The sequence below is a fragment of the Bos mutus genome, chromosome 6 (assembly GCF_027580195.1).
Source record: "Bos mutus isolate GX-2022 chromosome 6, NWIPB_WYAK_1.1, whole genome shotgun sequence".
Lineage (NCBI taxonomy): Eukaryota > Metazoa > Chordata > Mammalia > Artiodactyla > Bovidae > Bos > Bos mutus.
In genome coordinates, this window is record NC_091622.1 from 19,536,199 (window position 1) to 19,552,870 (window position 16,672).

General features: G+C 38.7%; 1 protein-coding gene across 1 annotated transcript in view; it reads right to left on the minus strand.

The window, feature by feature from the left end:
- ARHGEF38 (Rho guanine nucleotide exchange factor 38) overlaps positions 1-16,672 on the minus strand; it is a 153,015-nt gene that overhangs the window by 43,671 nt on the left and 92,672 nt on the right. The window contains exons 4-5 of the mRNA XM_005907719.2: positions 10,006-10,153; positions 2,923-2,940 (exon numbers count right to left, since the gene is read on the minus strand). Coding sequence (XP_005907781.2) covers positions 2,923-2,940; positions 10,006-10,153 — 166 coding nt within the window. The remainder of the gene's footprint in view (positions 1-2,922; positions 2,941-10,005; positions 10,154-16,672) is intronic.

A 16,672-nucleotide genomic window follows, 5' to 3' on the forward strand; every position in this document is an offset into this window, starting at 1 on the left:
CAGATGTGCTGTATTAAGTCCTGGTAAATATGAGTTCATATTTAAGTCAATATCATCCTTTCACTATTAGGCTAGATATGCTTTCTTTCTATGAAATGGACATCTTTCAAAGTAGGTGTATGTGTGTGTTGCTTTTATAATTTCTATATTGCCCTCAGTTCAGTTCACTCGCTCAATCATCGTCCGATTTTTTGCGACCCCGTGGAAGGGGCATGCCAGGACTCCCTGTCCTTCACAAACTCCCAGAGTTTGCTCAAACTCATGCCCTTTGAGTCAATGATGCCATCCAACCATCTCATCCTATGTGACCCCTTCTCCTCCTGCCTTCAATCTTTCCCAGCATCAGGGTCTTTCCCAATGAGTAGTTCTTCACATCAGGTGGCCAAAGTATTCGAGCTGAAGCTTTGGCCTCAGTCCTTCCAATGAATATTCACGACTGATTTCCTTTAGGATTGACTGGTTGGATCTCCTTGTAGTCCAAGGGACTCTCAAGAGTGTTCTCCAACACCACAGTTCAAAAGCATCAATTCTTTGGCACTCAGCTTTCTTTATGGTCCAACTCTCACATCCATATATGACTACTGAAAAAAAACCATAGCTTTGACTAGTCGGACCTTTGTTGGCAAAGTAATGTCTCTGCTTTTTAATATACTGTCTAGATTTGTGATACCTTTCTTTCCAAGAAAAAAGTGTCTTTTAATTTCATGGCTGCAACCACCGTCCTCAGTAATTTTGGAGCCCAAGAAAATAAAGTCTGTCATTGTTTCCATTGTTTCCCCATTTATTTTCCATGAAGTAATGGGACTGGATGCCATGATCTTAGTTTTTGAATGTTGAGTTTTAAGCCAGCTTTTTCACTCTCTTCCACTTTCATCAAGAGGCTCTTCAGTTGCTCTTCACTTTCAGCCCTAAGGGTGATGTCATCTGAAGTTATTGATGTTTCTCCTGGCAGTCTTGATTCCAGCTTGTGCTTCATCCAGCCTGGCATTTTGCATGATGTACTTTGCATGTAAGGTAAATAAGCAGGGTGACAATATACAGCCTTGATGTACTCCTTTCCCTATTTGGAACCAGTCTGTTGTTCCATGTCCAGTTCTAGCTGTTGCTTCTTGACTTGCATACAGATTTCTCAGGAGGCAGGTAAGGTGGTCTGGTATTCCCATCTCTTTAAGAATGTTCCACAGTTTATTGTGATCCACACAAAGGGTTTGTCATAGTCAATAAAGCAGAAGTAGATTTTTTCTGGAACTCTTGCAATTGATGTTGGCAATGTGATCTCTGGTTCCTCTGTCTTTTCTAAATCCAGCTTGAATATCTGGAAGTTCTTGGTTCACATACTATTGAAGCCTCGCTTGGAGAATGTTGAGCATTACTTTGCTAGCGTGTGAGATGAGTGCAATTGGGCAGTAGTTTGAGCATTCTTTGGCATTGCCTTTCTTTGGGATCGGAATGAAAACTGACCTTTTCCAGTCCTGTGGCCACTGCTGAGTTTTCCAAATTTGCTGGCATATTGAGTGCAGCACTTTCACAGCATCATCTTTCAGGATTTGAAATAGCTCAACTGGAATTCCATCACCTCCACTACCTTTGTTCACAGTGATGTTTTCTAAGGCCCACTTGACTTCGCACACGAGGCTGTCTGACTCTAGGTGAGTGATCACATCATTATGGTTTTATGGGTCATTAAGATCTTTTTGTGTGTAGTTCTTCTGTGTATTCTTACCACCTCTTCTTAACATCTTCTGCTTCTGTTAGGTCCATACCGTCCTTTATTGTGCCCATCTTTGCATGAAAGTTTCCCTTGGTATCTCTAATTTTCTTCAAGAGATCTCTAGTCTTTCCCATTCTATTGTTTTCCTATATTTCTTTGCATTGATCACTGAGGAAGGCTTTCTTATCTCTCCTTGATATTCTCTGGAACTCTGCATTCAGATGGGCTTATCTTTCCTTTTTCCTTTGCCTTTCACTTCTCGTCTTTTCTCAGCTATTTGTAAGGCCTCCTCAGGCAATCATTTTGCCTTTTTGCATTTCTTCTCCTTGGGGACGATCTTGATCACTACTGCCTCCTGTACAATGTCACAAACCTCTGTCTGGAGCTCTTCAGGCACTCTATCAGATCTAATCCTTTGAATCTGTTTGTCAATTCCACTGTATAATTGTAATAGATTTGATTTAAGTAATACCTGAATGTCCTAGTGGTTTTCCCTACTTTCTTCAATTTAAGTCTGAATTTGGCAATAAGGAGTTCATGATCTGAGCCACAGCCAGCTCCTGGTCTTGTTTTCACTGATTGTATAGATCTTCTCCATCTTCTGCTTCAAAGAATATAATCTTTTTTTTTTTTTGGTGTTGACCGTCTGGTGATATCTATGTGTAGAGATGTCATCCAGTTATTTCATCTTCACACATACACATGTGTGTGCACAATTTTTTTCTCTGCAAATCAGAGTCTAAGTCAGAAGAAACTCAATATTTTACTATAATGAATAAGTAATCTCTTATACATTAATCTATATAACCTTAAAAAACATTATGGTATTAATCTAAAATTTTTTAGACTAATGTTTCCTTAGGAAGAAGTGTTTTTGGACACATTAAGATTCTTTAATACATGTGTGATGAACAATTCCCAAAGAGTTCCTGTTACCAGCAAACTTGTGATTTAAGTAAATTATTCCCCAAGATTCTTCCAAAAAGTTTAATAAGGTTAAGATAATAATAATCTAATATGTAAAATCAGCTGAGACAAATTGGAAATAAATGCATCAAGAATGTCTAGGGTAAATGTCTTTGAAATCTTGACTTACTTATTAAAAGCAATGAACATCATTATAAAAACTAAAAATCCTAATTTGCACAGAAATATTCATTAGCTTTTTCCCTGATTTTTATATTTGCTATTATTTAAACAAAAGTACTTACTGTTGCATGTATATGTTCCTACAAGAGAAGAAAAAAAAAGTAAATTAATATAAATCCAGTTATCTGAGGTAATGAGCAAAGATTATAAAAATTTTAAAATCTTATGTAAAATAGCAAGTCATTTTCATGAATGTTTTTGTAGAATTAGTCGTATAATCATGTCCCTAAAATTTTATTTTAGTATGCATCTACCATATTTGTTTCACACTTTATATAAACTTAGCAACTCTTGATTTAAACTATAGTTAGTAAATTTTAGTCTTTTGAAAATGGATTTAAATGTCAACATTTGTTTCTATTATGAAATAAGAATCTATTAAACATATTAATAGTAGTAGGAGAAACAGATTACAAGATTACAAAGGAAAGTGTAACTGGCATGCAGAAAACTACAATCTCTGTCTATAAAGTTTTATGTAGATTGATTATAGACAATTCATCTATTCAGTGAGATAATTTCCATAGAAAATTTCACTCGGCATCACTAGCTTTTGTGGCTTCCATTTCACTCAAGCAAAACTAAAGTCCTCCCAAGGCAATGCAGTCTGCCTCTCCTCCCCTTCTCTCCCTCGTTCCCTGTTGTTCAGCTACTCCCCATCTTTGGCAATTGCAGGCTTCCCTGCCCTTTTCAAAGAAGGCAGGCAGGCTCCTGCCTTGAGGTCCGTGCACTTGCTAACTACCCTTCCTCCAGTTACCTGTAGGACTCCCTCCTTATCTCCTCAGGTCTTTGTTCAAATGCCCCTTCCCAGTGAAGCCTTCCCTGCCTGGCATTTTAAACATTGTACCTGCCTCTCATTGGACTCTTTATCCTCATTCCTTATGTTTATTTATCCCCATAATGCTTTGTCACTTTCTAAAATAATGTATTTATTTGGTTTATTGTGTTTATCTCTCCACTCCCAGATGCCAGCAAGGGCAAGGATTTATGTTCGTCTTGTTCTATGTTGTAGCCCCAGTTCCTGAAAAACTGACTGGCATATGGTAGGATCACAAAACATACTTGTCAAATTAATTAAACAATTAGAAAATGGGAATCTTTCAAGTTAAATTTCAAGGATAAAGGAGATACAAGCCTCATGTGGATATAGAGAAATACAGTAATAACCTGTATTTAAAACTGATCACCTTGACCTCTGCTTTTCAGTCTTTTGGAATACAACGATTGTTTCCAGCACAAAAACATTTTATGGGGACTTCCCCGGTGGTCCAGTGGCTGAGACCTGGTGCTCTCAGTGCAGGGGGCCCAGGTTTGATCCCTGTTCAGGGAATTAGATCCCACATGCTGTGACTATAGATCCCACTCCAATGCAGCCAAATAAATAAATAAAATTAGAATAATAATAATAAACATTTTAAAAATAATAAATTAAAAAATTATGATACCATCACATTCTACTAGGTGGTCTTTTCATATTCAATGATTGAGAAAAAATTCAACAACTGTGCTGAATTTCATAAATTTTAATGGACTTAATAAATCAAAAAAATTAATCCTAGTACTTTATATATGTATAAAACAATGGTGTACATATATGTAAGGCAATTACCCTTCACTCTCCTGACATAGTGTATGAATGGATTCCTAGACATCTTGAAATAACTAGGTTTTACTGAATCCCAAACCTCCCAGCTGGGAATCCAACAAAGGATTATAAACTTTTAAAAATCAGCAGGTGCTACAATTTCAGACAATTATTAACTGCTGTTTGAAGAACTCTTCTATCTCAATGAAAGAAAATACTCCACCACTACCCCCTACCCAGTATTTCTTTCCATTCCTTTCTTTTAAACTCACATTCTTTCCCTGATTTCTATCTCCTTCTATTAAGGAATTTCCTTTCTCATTTTGCTCTGTGAGTCATAGATGAGAAAATTTGGGACAGAAGTTGAGTAAAAATAAAAATGCAGTTTTCTATGAAAACAAACAAGTGAAAATGTGATCATTTTGGAACCAAAACACATACTTTGAAGTTGAAAGACAAGATTGTTCTTTTTAACTCCTAGAGAAGACATGGACAATTTTTTTTCTCTATTTCACTTATTTCAATGAAATAAAGCCTACATATTATAACATATATTAAATACTGTATTTAATATAAATGCAGGCTTCCCTGGTGGCTCAGCTGACAGTCTGCATAATGTGGGAAACCTGGCTTCGATCCCTGGGTTGAAAAGATCAGAACCTGGAGAAGGGAAAGGCTACCCACTCCAGTATTCTGGCCTGGAGAATTTCATGGACTGTAGAGTCCATGGGGGAGAAGGCAATGGCAAGCCACTCCAGTACTCTTGCCTAGAAAATCCCATGGATGGAGGAGCCTGGTAGGCTGCAGTCCATGGGGTTGCTAATAGTCGGACGCGACTGAGCGACTTCACTTTCACTTTTCACTTTCACACAATGGAGAAGGCAATGGCAACCCACTCCAGTGTTCTTGCCTGGAGAATCCCAGGGACGGCGGAGCCTGGTGGGCTGCCGTCTATGGGGTTGCACAGAGTCGGACACGACTGAAGCGACTTAGCAGCAGCAGCAGCAGCAGAGTCCATGGGGTCACAAAGAATCAGACACAGCTGAGCGACTTTCACTGCTACAATGTAAATACAACATTATATGAAAACAAACCTGAGATTTTCCAACAGGGAAATCTAGCTGGAGTTGTGGCATAGTGGTACTTTATTATAACAACTCCTTTTTACTTGTTTATCATTTAAAAAAAAAAAAATCTCCTTTTTAGGCTAAAAGTTTCCAGGAGTTAACCCCAGCCAAGGACACTTCAGGAAAGAGGAAGTTAAGTTGGGTCCATTTACACTTTTGGGGCGGGTAAAGTAACTTAATATATTCACCACCCCACCTTACACCTTCATGGGCTCATTATAATTTGACTTACCATTAACAAAAGTTTTTATGTGGCTATTTCTTAAGGATTATCGTCTTTGTTCAAACATGATACCACATAACCAGGAAATGAATGAGTTTCCAAAAGAGATTTTAATTTTCATTTGGAACACCCTATTAGAATAATATTAAGATACATAAAACATGGTGAACAAATTTAAATCTATTCCTTTGATGCTGCGTTGCATGAGCTTTTAGCTTCCTTCCTACTCCCTGTATGGAGAAACTACAGCAGCAATCTGATCAGTCAAAATGTCTAGATGACTACAGGTTGGAAGTTTTCCTCCTGAGGATGGTGACCTTGGTTAGGAAGAAGAAAAATGTAGATAAACTTGTCATAACTAGACATGAAACTAGAAATGCATCTTCCTGCTACCTCCCAAAAAACTTGGAAAAGTTCCTTCATTCTTATCCTATTACAAATAAGTCTCTAGGACCTCTGAAAGGCATCAGAGACTTGGTGGTATTTATAACTAGAAAAACAGACAAAGGAGGCTACAGACAGCCTATTCTAATTATAGCTACACTTGCATTCATGGCTGTTCTATTTTTCATTTTCCTCACACAGATCAGAAACCTTAAATAACTCCAAAGAGGCTAAGGAACTAGATCCTTAGCAAATAACTTGCATAAATTTAGAAACTGTACTGAATCAATATTTCATGTAATCTTAGAGGTCACTAATATGACTCCGTAAATACTTATTGTTGAATAAATTAAAAACTTGCAGATTTCCAATTTATAGGCTATAGACAAAGATGTGGGATTGTGCTTCTGGATTGTTTTGGCCTTTTCTTTCTTAACGTCTCCAAATCCTGAAATTACTACTTAGATTGTATCTACAGTCATGGAAACAGCTTCAGGGAAAGCAGGAAATGGGTACCATGGGCATGCTTTCTCCTCCTAAAGTAGGTCTTTTTTTTTTAAAGTAGGTCTTAATTTGAGTGTGTATGCACGATTACCCAAGGGAGCTTGTTAAAGCACAGGTTCATGGCCTGGATGCCCAGCAATCCTAATTTTTCTGGTCTGGAGCAGAGCATAGGCACCTGCTCCTTTAATACGCATCCCTTTCAGGTCTGATGCAGGAGGACTCACACAGCAAGAAACACTGCCCTGACCTTTCAAGGGGAATCAAAATTATTTTCTGGATACAAATATTATGTGTTCATTTGAAAGATACTGGGCTTCAAAGGATAGCCCTAGGTTATGAGCGCAAGTCTCCCGGTTACCGGACCAGGAAATCTTTCTACTCTCCTTTTGGAAATTAGTCTTGAACCTCACCGTGACAGCTTCTAGTATGTTATTTAAATTAACTTTTGTATTATTGTTAAGCTTTCCACATAGTTTTGTTTATCTACCAACTGGAAGGTATGTTCCCAGGAGGCAAGAATTATGCTTACATATTTGAAAAAAAAAATTTTCAACATTATTTAGTATTTATAATAAATATTAATTAGGCCCTCAATAAACATTTTAATTTTGGTTAAAATGCAACCTCTGTGGCTTTAACTTCTGAGGCATAAAGCCACCTTCTCCGTGGATACCGCTTCAAACACACTTGTTCCAATACCCTCCGGCCTGGTAGAAAATGGAGGCCATACCTAATACCCATTAGAAATTGGCAACTGTGTACTTGGGCTCTGTTATTTAGCCACAAGAAAAAGGCAGAGCCCCAGTAATAGCTTTGACTGATTACCTGGCAAGGGAAGTCAAGCCCTTGGGGTGTTCCAGACTCTCTTTGGCCTATAAACCTGTTTGAAAACCTGTTTCTCAGAATTTAAAGCTTAGCTCGTTTGAGGTCAGTATTATACTAATGTTAATAATTCTCCTGCTCTCAGCTTTCAGGCAGACTAGTACAATTCATCATTAACTTTATTTTCATGGCAAGGCAACTTTGGAGAAAATAGATCTAACTTAAACTATTTTATTTTGATTTTCTTTCCCTGAAGAAATAGTCCTGCCAATATTACTTCCTTTGGATTTTGTGCTTTGTAAACCTTAGCACCTTCCAACACCTGAAATAATTCCCTAAAATCAGAATGGGGCAGAATATACAAGATTTGGGATATCACCAGGGCAAGAACTTGAGGCTTTTAGAAAAAAACGTCAAATAAGCTGCTGGATCTGAAAGTAATTTTCAGTAATGAGGAAGTTTCCAAACCACCTCTGCTTTAGCTTACTTTTTAGGGGATATGATCCTGACCTGTACTGACTGATGGACTATTTTGACAGAGTTAATTTCTTCCTCTTAGGACTCAAAAGCTATTGTGCACCCCACTCTGAACAGACTGCTTCACTTCTGGTCAGTTGTCAGAAGCACGTGCCAAAATAAACTACATCCTCTCCCCATATCGACTTCCAGTCCTGGGGTTGGGATTGGAGTGAGGATTCGAGGTGCTACTTTTCACGTGCTGTTAAGATCTCTCTCTTTTATTTCTGGAAACTGAAGAAGGAAAATGACTCAAGATACACATTTATTGGATCTTGTCACTAGTTTAAGATAAGAAAGGTCATCCTTCACACTGAGGATAAAACTATTATTTCCTCTTTGGAAAAAGTACCTGTAAATTTAGATGTTGCTTCTAATATATGAATTTATTAAGATGGATACAACTTCAACTTTAAAGCTTACCTAAACTGATTTGCTAACACTGAACTAAACAGTAATTAATGGAGAAATGGTGAACTGAAATCACTCATTGCATATTATCTTTAAGAATTACCTAATCATATGGAGCTGCTTGTGGGCAGGGTCAAAGACTGATTTATTTTTGTATTTTCAGGAACCAGATCAACGCTTGCTATAACAAGTACTATGTAAATGCTTGCAATTTAGTGACTCAAAATTGTTATTTTTCCACAGGATGAAAAATGGTTAAAGAACTGCAGTTACTTAATGGCCAGTAGAGGGCAATAAAGTTAATTTTAAGAAATTTGTCAGGTCCAATTTAAACCCATTTTCAGTCCCAGTTCCAGTCTGGAAAGGCATTATCCAGAACAGTCTCATTTAGCTTCCTGATTTCACTCTAGTTCAGTTGTACTATATCAGGACCACCCTCTGCCCCCATAAGAGAGTACATGAAAGGGGAGAATCAGACGGGTTGGGGTGCATTGATTTAAATACCATAGCACTCTGCTTGGTTCATTCTTAGCCTAATCAAAACCATTTGACAATGGATAAACCTTAGAAGTGAAAAACCACAATAGAACCATGTGGTAGGATGTAGAGTAGGGCAGACATTTTGGCTTTAAACTTCATTTGGTAGAAAACTGTAGATAAAGCCAGATACCAATTCCATTTATAAGAATCAACCCAATACATCTTCATATTTATGCATACAAATAGGATCAGAAAAAGTGCAAACTGTGGTTTTTAATCCATGGTTAGTAAAGAATTAATAGATGGAATAGTAAGGTTTTTTTTTTTTAATCTTATTCATGCTTTTTAGTGTATTTTTTTCAGATTTTTTTTTTTTTTTGGAGGGGGCGGCATATATGTGGCTTGCAGCATCTCAGTTCTCTTACCAGACATTGAAGCTGGGCCACAGCCTGGAATCCTAACCAGCAGGCCACCAGGGAACTTCCTTTTTCAGATTTTTATAGCAAACAAATATTTCTACCAGATTAAAAAAGAACACAACAACACTGTACATTACATAGCACTTCCCATGAACAATTTAGAGAAGAGGAAGGCATAACTAATTTTCCTGAAACTACCTCTAAAAGGGCCTGACCTGTCTTTGCCAGTCTCCCCTCGGGCCCCCGTCTCAGAGCAGCCAGGGGCATTCAGAGGGTCCTGGGACATCCCCTAGCTCTATTATTTGATGCGCTCCCGTGACCGTGGTGCCACACGGGCTTCCACTTATTTCTTGACCTAGGTGGGAGCAGACAAGTAACCACAGCCTGAAGAAAGGCTTTTCTTCTACGTTTCATTTTTTGATATTGCGTTTTTTCTATCTCTACAGAGCCCTGTATCTTTCCTGTGTTATTTTTAGTCATCCTTGCAGGGAAAAAAAAAAAGTCAATCAGGGTTTCTGGCATGTCAGCTTTTCATGAAGAGAACACAAAGTAGTGCTCCCAGCAAGCCTCATAAAACATAAGATTTATGGGAGACCTTTCATCTACATCCAGTTAAAATGTTCCCTGCTAGGCGACTGAGAGTGCATGGAAACCATCATTTGAAAAGGCCTTACTTTAAGGACTGGATACAGAGGCTCAAATGTTGCTTCAGCTCCTCTTCCTTTTCATAGGACTCCAGTACACTATGCGCTTCATCGTGGTGATAGCAGTAGATTTTATAAATATCTTCCAGTGGCCCTTTAATCTGCAAGAATACTTCTCCTGATAAATCCAAAACAAAGGCAAGATGACATCAAGTCAGACCAAACTGGCACTTCACGTATTTGTTTTGCAACAATGTTGATTAGCATTAAAAAGTTGGGCAGGCTGCATTTTATGCCCATGTTATGTCGGGGTGGCGGGGGGAGCAATAGACAACACTGAGTCACCTTCTTTACTCCCTTTTTTTTCTTTTTCTTTGCACCCTCCTCCTTCTCTTCTCTTTTCATCCCTTTCCTCTTTTCTTTTATAAAATAAAGGATAATGAGCTTAATGAAGATGGGCAGCAAAAGAAAGCTGGTTTTCTCAGATTATGCACTTGGCTGGTGTAGAGAGTTCTGGTGTAAACAGAGAAAAAGGGCATCCCTCCCCACCTGCTTCTATGAGGGCTGTCCCCACGCACTGTAACTGCCCACCCTGAGAGGAATTCAGGATGAAAAACCACAGAGGCACTTGGTTCTTTGGATAAACAGGCCCTTTGATAGTTGGGTGTATGTCTCAGGAAGCATTTCAATGACCCCAGACTCTTGCATCTTGCCGTTCATAGAAAAGCACTAAAATTATTAACTTGGAATATCTGTTCTTTGTGACTGGCAGCAATCTTTTACCAAGACGTATGCTTGATTGCATGTATTTCCTAGCTCCCAAAATCATGTATGAATTGGCTTCTCTTCCCCCTCTTTGGCATAGCTTCCTCAGAGCCACTGAGAGGCCATCTCCTGGGCTAGAGTCCACGGTAAGTTCCTGAATAAAACTTAAACTCATGACTCTTACTTTGTGGGTTTTTCTTACATCGTGGGTTTTTCTTTGACATGAGTTAAAGCCTACACTTAGACTCAGTCTGTATGGTACAGGCCAGGCTGTGCAACAGACTTGGACAGGTTATGACTTGGACAGGTTATTTTTTACTCTTTGAACCTGTTTCCTCACATATAAAGCAAAGACATTAATAGATCCAGTTTCATAGGGTCATTACAAAATTAAAGAGATAGTGTATGCAACAGTCAGATTACAATACATAGATAGCAAATGCCCCAAATGGAGCAGATATTGTCAGTTTGTTAGAGTGAGTGCATGCATGCTCAGCCGCTTCAGTTGTGTCCAACTCTTTGTGACCCTAAGGACTGAAGCCTGCCAGGCTCCTCTGTCCATGGGATTTCCCAGGCAAGAATACTGGAGCAAGTGGCCATGCCCTCCTCCAGGGGATCTTCCCAATCCAGCGATCAAACCTGCATTTCTTATGTCTCCTGAAATGGCAGGTGGATTCTTTACCCCTAGTTAGAGGTATGGAGAGTGAAATTTCAGGGTCTAGGTCAATTATTTTTCTGTTTATTTTACTAACATTTCCTGAGTTTGTCTGAAACATGCAATGAAGTTGAGGAAAATATTTTCTCTTACATGATAATAGAATTGGCCATCATTCCTGTTATAAATCAGTTGCATAATACTATAAACCAGTGTTATGACTATTCATAAAGCAACTTGGGCTAATTATGTCCAGGCATTTAAGGAGTCCTTTTTGATATTTTGATATATGATAAAATGGGATCTATCACTGATGGCTCAAGTCCATATTGGACAATAGTTTGATTTAATTGTCACTTCATCTAATAAAAATGCATCCACTATCCAACCCAGAATTGTGTTAAGGTGATTTGGGAAACACAGAAGAAATATGTAATAGATCTGCTCTCAAAAACATTGTGAATTTGGGATTGATAATGATTGGGACTGAACTGATTGCAAGTGATATGGACCTGCTAATCTGGGTCTATTATAATAACAAAAGGCATTCTTCCTACAGAAAAAGAAGTGCCCTTTAGCTTTTCAACATATTTTGGTTACATTAACTACTTGAATCCTTATACATATGAGGAGAAAGGGGCTTATTTATCCATATTAAATAAGAATGGACAAATCTAACTTCAAAACAAATACATGGTTTTTCCACAGTTCTATCAGGAGGTGGAGAGCCAGGATTAGAGGCCATATTCTCCTCATTTTCTCCTTAGATTTTAGCCCTTCCCATAGGAGAGTTTTGCTGTATGCAGGACACAGTGACGAGTTGGCAGAAACACTGGAGTCAGAATCAGAAATCATTGTCTAGGATTGTGTGGTGACTGCAGGAATGACTTAAAAAAAAAATTCTTTGAGCCTTAATTCTTTCAGATGTAAAATGGAGATAATAGTTACACTTGAGATGAATTTGAGAATTAAATGAGATGCGGATGTTAAATCAGCTGGCACTGACTAGTTCCTCCATATATGTCACTTGCTTTCTAATGCTGCTCTACTGTCTCGAGAATTAAAACACTAGGTCTTCAACTTTTAAAAAATTTTATGGAAGTGTAGTTGATTTATAATGCTGTGTCAGTTTCAGGTATACAGCAAAGTGAATCAGTTATATACATATATGACTGGTGTATATATATATATCCATTCTTTTTCACATTCTTTTCCCATATAGGTTATTACAGAATATTGAGTAGAGTTCCCTGTGCTATACAGTAGGTACCTGTTAGTTATCTATTTTATATATAGTAGTGTGTTAATATGTTAATTCCAATCTTCTAATTTATCACTTCCCATCATATTCTCCCTTTGGTAGCCATAAGTATAATTTCCAGATCTGTGACTCTGTTTGTGTTTGTGAATAAGTTCATTTGTATCATTTTAAAATTAGATTTCACATATAAGTGATATCAGGTGGGATTTGTCTTTCTCCGTCTGACTTATTTCGCTTAGTATAATAATCTCTAGGTCCATCCATGTTGCTGCAAACGGCCTTAGATTTATGGTTGAGTAATATTCCATTGTATATATGTACCAAATCTTCTTTATCTGTTCTTCTGTGGATGGACATTTAGGTAAATTTCATGTCTTGGCTATTGTAAATAGTGCTACAATGAATATTGGCATACATGCATCTTTTCGAGTTATGGTTTTCTCTGGATATATGCCCAGGAATGGGATTGATGGATCATACGATGGGTCTATTTTTCATTTTTTAAGAAACCTCTATACTGTTCTCCATAGTGTCTGTACCAAATTACATTGCCACCAACAGCGTGGGAGGGTATACTTTTCTCTACACCTTCTCCAGGATTATTGTTTGTAGATTTTTGATGATGGCAGGGCTTCCCTGATGGCTCAGATGGTAAAGAATCCTCCTGCAATGAGGGAGACTTGGGTTCAATCTTTGGGTTGGGAAGATCCCCTGGGGGAGGGGCATGGCAACCCACTCCAGTATTCTTACCTCAAAATTTCCATGGACAGAGGAGCCTGGCGGGCTACAGTCCATGGAGTTTCAAAGAGTCAGACATGACTAAGCAACTAAGCACATTCTGACCAGTGTGAGATAATACCTCATTGTAGTCTTGATTTGTATTTCTCTAATAATTAGTGATATTGAGCATCTTTTCAGGTGCTTTTTGGTCATTTGTATTTTTTTTTTTTTTTGGAGAAAAGTCTATTTAGATCTTCTGCCCATTTTTTGATTAGTTTTTTTATATTGAATTGCATGAGCTGTTAGTATATTCTGGAGATTTACCCCTTGTTGGTTGCTTTATTTGCAAATATTTTCTCCCATTCTGAGGGTTATCTTTCCATTTTATGATTTCCTTTGCCGTGCAAAAACTTTTAAGTTTAATTATGTTCCATTTGTTTGTTTTTGTTTTTATTTTTACTAAGATACTAATAATTTTAAAGTATTATAAAGTGTTATATTATTTTCTAATTTGTGCATGCTAACTCGTTTCAGTCACGGGCAATGATTTGCAACCTCATGGACTGTAGCCCACCAGGCTCCTCTGTCCATGGGATTCTCCAGGCAAGAATACTGGAGTGGGTTGCTGTGCCCTCCTCCAAGGGATCTTCTGGAACCAGGGATCGAACCCACATCTCTTACGTCTTCTACATTGGCAGGCAGGTTCTTTACTACTGAGCCACCTGGGAAGCCCATTTTCCTAATTTACATACAACTAATAAAAGATGTTTCTTTCTTTTCACTTATGGGATTTCCCTATGATTAAAATTAGACTCTGCATGTGTGTATATGTTTTACTTTTATTTTTTTTTTATGTTTTTTTGGACTTGTAAGAAAATGCAGTGACTGTAAGCATTTTGGGAACTGAAGGGATGAGGGCTTCTTATTAGATTTCTGGGATTTTACTGAATTGATCCTCTTGCCAGTGGAGGTCTTGTAGATTCACCCTTCACGACAGTTAGCAACACAAATAGTAAGAAAAGAGAGTAGTTAAAGGAGGAGAGAATAAAATAGGACAGTGGCTAAATTTAGTGTTGGGCATAAAAAAAGGCAAGCCTTGCAGTCACTGCAGCAGGCAGCAAATAGGAGCGAGGGCTTTGGCTGGCCTAGGGAGTCAACGCTCAGATGGGCTTGGCAGTAAGTCAGGAAGGGTGAACCTGAATACCTGCAGCCCAATGCCAGAGGAAATTGTAAATACGTATGTTCACTACAAAGCAGCTTAGAGTACAGACAAAGGAAGAAAGAGGTCTGGACAATCTCATAAATCCACAATGGGATCAAGTCAGAAAGTCAAAACACAAAGGACAAAGGCATTTATTTTACACGCAATGAAACCATTAATTGTAAATTCGCTTGTATTTTCTTTAAGAGAAATGTTCTAGCTTGAAAAAATTTATAGCTCTCTCCTGAACAGCAGAGTTGAATTTTTTACTCTTTTCCAAGTAAAATTCTGTTGGGCCTCTAATAACAATGATTAAAGTTAAAAGATATTTAAGCACTCTAATTGAAAGTCATCTATTCACCCAGAGGCCAAGCACAATACTGGCGGGCAGAATATTTGATTCCCCTCCCAGCCCTACCAATGTATTCTGCTTCATAATAGTGCAGATGAAGCGATGTGTCTTGAAGCAAAAAAAAAAAAAAAGATTCTGTTTCCACGGTAACGTAACTCTGGGCTGCGTTTCTTCAGTGGTGAAGGACAACTGCTCTGTCTACTGTATGTGAGTTTGAAGGGATGATTAAGAGTGGAGAAGGGTCTGAGCCAAGATTGGCGAAGGTAATTTCCCTCCTGGATATCTGTCACAAAAGCACCAGAATCCTATGTAATAAATATAACTATCGTGTGCTTCTCTTTAAAAAATTCTGCATCCCAAGACTTTCTACATTGGCTTCCCCTCAGAATAACTGCCATGCAAAAGGAGGAAGAAAATGCACTTTTTAAAATGCACTTACTTATCTCCTTTAAGAACAACTCTCAGGATTATTGAACACATTTTATGTCCTGGCATCACTATCCTGTGGGGCACATTGCTCCCTTCACTAATGTAAACATATTCATGTTCTTCTTGGCCCACCTCTTTACCTCCAGACTCTCATGTCCATCCCTAAGATGTACCAAACCAAGTGATAGGCGTCTATATTATTCTGACCCCACATCTAGATGAATTTCCCTTGCAGGTTAGTGATCCGGGGTGAAACCAATGATGCCCAAGAAGCCTATCAGAGGCCTTGTTTAGGAAAATGGCATAAAAGGAAATGAAGCAATTATAGTCTTTATTTAGTTCATCCTAAAATCACTGCAGATGGTGACTGCAGCCATGAAATTAAAAGACGCTTACTCCTTGGAAGGAAAGTTATGACCAACCTAGATAGCATATTCAAAAGCAGAGACATTACTTTGCCCACAAAGGTTCGTCTAGTCAAGGCTATGGTGTTTTTTTTTTTTTTTGAAAGAGATTTCAAGTAGTTTTAAGGTTATGGTTTTTCCAGTGGCCATGTATGGATGTGAGAGTTGGACTGTGAAGAAGGCTGAGCACCGAAGAATTGATGCCTTTGAACTGTGGTGTTGGAGAAGACTCTGGGGAGTCCCTTGGACTGCAAGGAGATCCAACCAGTCCATTCTGAAGGAGATCAGTCCTGGGTGTTCTTTGGAAGGAATGATGCTAAAGCTGAAACTCCAGTACTTTGGCCACCTCATGCGAAGAGTTGACTCATTGGAAAAGACTCTGATGCTGGGAGGGATTGGGGGCAGGAGGAGAAGGGGACGACAGAGGATGAGATGGCTGGATGACATCACTGACTCGATGGACGTGAGTCTGAGTGAACTCCGGGAGTTGGTGATGGACAGGGAGGCCTGGCGTGCTGCGATTCATGGGGTCGCAAAGAGTCAGACACTACTGAGCGACTGAACTGAACTGATTTGATAGCCATTTAATGAGTGACTGTGATGGTGCATGCTCAGTCATGTCTGACTCTTTGCGACCCCATTGTAGCCCACCAAGCTTCTCTGTCCATGGAATTTTCCAGGCAAGAATACTGGAGTGGGTTGCCATTTCTTCTTCCAGGGGATCTTCCCGACTCAGGGATGGAAGCGGGGTCTCTTGCATCTCCTGCTCTTTGGCAGGTGGATTCTTTATCACTGTGCTACCTGGGAAAGCCAATGAGTGACTAGCATGCCCTGAGTACTTTGGTAGGTCTGCAGAGAAAAAGAATCAACACTTCCCTCAAGGTCAGTAAAGGATAGAGAAGAGTAAACT